The sequence below is a fragment of the Lottia gigantea genome, assembly GCF_000327385.1.
Source record: "Lottia gigantea unplaced genomic scaffold LOTGIsca_44, whole genome shotgun sequence".
Lineage (NCBI taxonomy): Eukaryota > Metazoa > Mollusca > Gastropoda > Lottiidae > Lottia > Lottia gigantea.
Window position 1 is genome coordinate 1,292,204 of NW_008709540.1, and position 3,119 is coordinate 1,295,322.

The window sequence follows — 3,119 nt, forward strand, 5'->3', positions numbered from 1 at the left end:
CAATTTAACTTCATTTATCGCAAAAATTTGAAAGAAATGAAATAAGTTTTATTCTTCAAAATAATCGATCTCAAGGGCCAAGGACTTTTCTTTGTTATTTTCCATTTAAAGAAATGTGGGATGGCTAAATTTTTAAACAACACAGTTCAGTCTGTGAATATAGTAATGAGAATGGTTAACTGTGGTTCATCTGTGTTTCAGATCTTACATCTTTAGTATCAGTTCCTGATGAAATGACTCTTAGCATTCAAAATTCATAATTTCATTTTTTGATATTCTGATAGATCTAAATATATTTTTCAGGTAACAGGTTATTTAAATTTACTAGCTAATGTTATTGATAACTTTACTCATGGTTTGGCTGTAGGAGGCAGTTATTTAGTTAGTTTAAAGGTACGTCACTTATATAGCATCATTTATATAGCATCATTTATATAGCATTGTTTATATAGCACCGTTGATATAGCATCGTTTATATAGCATAATTTATATAGCATCATTGATATAGCATCGTTTATATAGCATAGTTTATATAGCATCGTTTATATAGCATCGTTTATATAGCATCGTTGATATAGCATCATTGATATAGCATCATTGATATAGCATCGTTTATATAGCATAGTTTATATAGCATCGTTGATATAGCATCATTTATATAGCATAGTTTATATAGCATCATTTATATAGCATTGTTTATATAGCATCATTGATATAGCATTGTTTACATAGCATAGTTTATATAGCATCATTTATATAGCATCATAAACATAGCATCATTTATAGATTCTTTGGAGTAACAAGTTATACTTCAATGTATGACAGGCATACAGAGTATCTTAATACTTGCTGATGGTGCTAGATTTCAACTTTTTATAGCACCACAATTCAGAATTGACTCTGACATGCTTTTGATAGCAGAAATTTAACTCCATCTGGTAGTAAATCAATATTTAAATACTATACTAAGCCATTTTTATTTCTTGTACAGACTTATATTTTTATTTTACCTTTCCTGTAGGTTGGTATGGTAACAACAATAGCTATATTATTACATGAAATTCCTCATGAAATTGGAGATTTTGCTATTTTATTAAAATCTGGTTTTAACAGATGGAAGGCAGCCAAAGCACAAGTAAGTTCATTCTGCTACTCAGAGTTACCTTAGTGCTTTCTTGTGACTCAAGGCTCATTCCATGCTTAATACAAAATCCTTATCATGACAGCCAGTTTCGGAAATAAAGGCTAATTTTTCAATTAAAGACTTTATGAGCAAAGGAAGCTAACTCAGAGCTATCTTTCCAACAAAGGACAAGTAAAGGAAGCCTAGATAGAGCTTATCACAAGCCATCGACAAATACTTTTGATACCTAATTCACATCAGAACCACTTTTCTTTATTATAATTAAGAAGTATACAAGTTTAAATCAATTGACTTGAGGTATAAAACAACTCTCGTAGGCCTGCAACATACAGTTTATTTCTATAAATGAACTAAATGGTAATCTATATTCCAGTTATTAACAGCGTCAGGGGGAGTAATTGGAGCTTTAACAGCTTTAAGTGCTGAATCCCCAGAAGCAGCAGGTAAAGATTTTGTTATTCTTTAGATGTGAATGTTAATTGTTAACTTCTAATATGTACATACCGATTGGTGAAACTTTTTACTCATACCAAAAGTGAAATAAAGTTGGTCAGTGAGGTTAGAGAGCTTGATGATTCATTGATATATAGCGGAGTCATACTTTGAAGCTTGTGGATCCATTGTAGTTCTGTTCTATGTCTTTCTTTGGTGGTTGTATCCATCTCAGGATCACTGTCTATGATTCTGATGATGTGAACCAGGAAAGAATCATACTATCATATTATACCAAAAGGTTTGCTGTCAATGTGACAACTTTCTCTGAATGCTTTTATAAATTATTTACTGACAATGTGTGTCCATCACCAAAAAAGTTCTTATTCTTGATTATAATTTTTTTTACTAAAGGTAACAGAACAGCATGGATATTACCATTTACGTCTGGAGGATTTTTATATATAGCTTTAGTCACTGTTGTACCAGAATTATTACAAGAAAAACGTGGAAGGTATGTAAGAGATCATAAAGCAAATTAACTTGTTCCAAAAAACTGTCTTGACAACTATCAGTATGACAGGTGCTGTAAGCATGGACAGAGGTACAGCATGTTGAAAATCAGATGGTTGATATATTTGATAGAGAGCTGCAAACTATCAACAAAAAAATGCAATATCAAAGGTTGTAAAAGAGAAAAAGCAAACCATGAACCCCGCTCTCCAATCAGCTATATCTCTCTAGGAATCTTTATTTACATCGCCATTAATGTTCAAGAATTAAAATTTGACGAGGGAAAAGAACAATAAGAAATAATTTGTGAACCGTAAAAACCCAGAACAACCTCTCCCTTGAATTTCTAATTGAGTTCTTGTTGGCATCTCTGTTTAAGTTTAGAATTTAAATTTGTATTTTACAGGGAATCAATAAAGCAAGTGATAGGTTTAATATCAGGAGTGTTATCTATGGTATTAGTTACTGTGTTATTTGAAGAGTGAAAGCACCTGCTGTTTTTTATTGTATATATTGTTTTACTTTGTGATAGAGTGAATAAGTGCTAGAAACTACCTGATCATTTGAAAACCACAACTGTATCTTGGATGGGCATTTAGAAACCACCACTGGATCTTGAATGGCCATTTAGAAACTACAACTGTATCTTGGATGGCCATTTAGAAACCATCACTGGATCTTGAATGGCCATTTAGAAACCATCATTGTATCTTGGATGGCCATTTAGAAACCATCACTGGATCTTGGATGGCCATTTAGAAACCATCATTGTATCTTGGATGGCTATTTAGAAACCATCACTGGATCTTGGATGGCCATTAAGAAACCATCATTGTATCTTGGATAGCCATTTAAAAAAAAACCCCACTGTATCAATTAAATACCACCACAGATTTGATTTTAGCCAAAATAAGATGTTATAGAAATCTTTCAGGAGATATCAAGCCTTATTCTAAAACATTCTAGTTTTCAAGATTAGCTCGTTTTTCTGCAATATTTCCTTCCATGATGAATGCCTTGTGATTAAGTA

General features: G+C 32.0%; 1 protein-coding gene across 1 annotated transcript; it reads left to right on the forward strand.

Annotated features, from left to right (window-relative positions):
* Positions 1-300: 300 nt before the first annotated feature.
* Positions 301-2,574, forward strand: LOTGIDRAFT_123666 (hypothetical protein; the record flags this gene model as incomplete). Its single annotated transcript, XM_009060768.1, has 5 exons — positions 301-393; positions 1,022-1,135; positions 1,518-1,587; positions 1,991-2,090; positions 2,496-2,574. Coding segments are annotated over 5 exons (456 nt in total), but the record flags the coding sequence as incomplete, so codon positions are not given.
* Between the last annotated feature and the right edge of the window lie 545 nt (positions 2,575-3,119).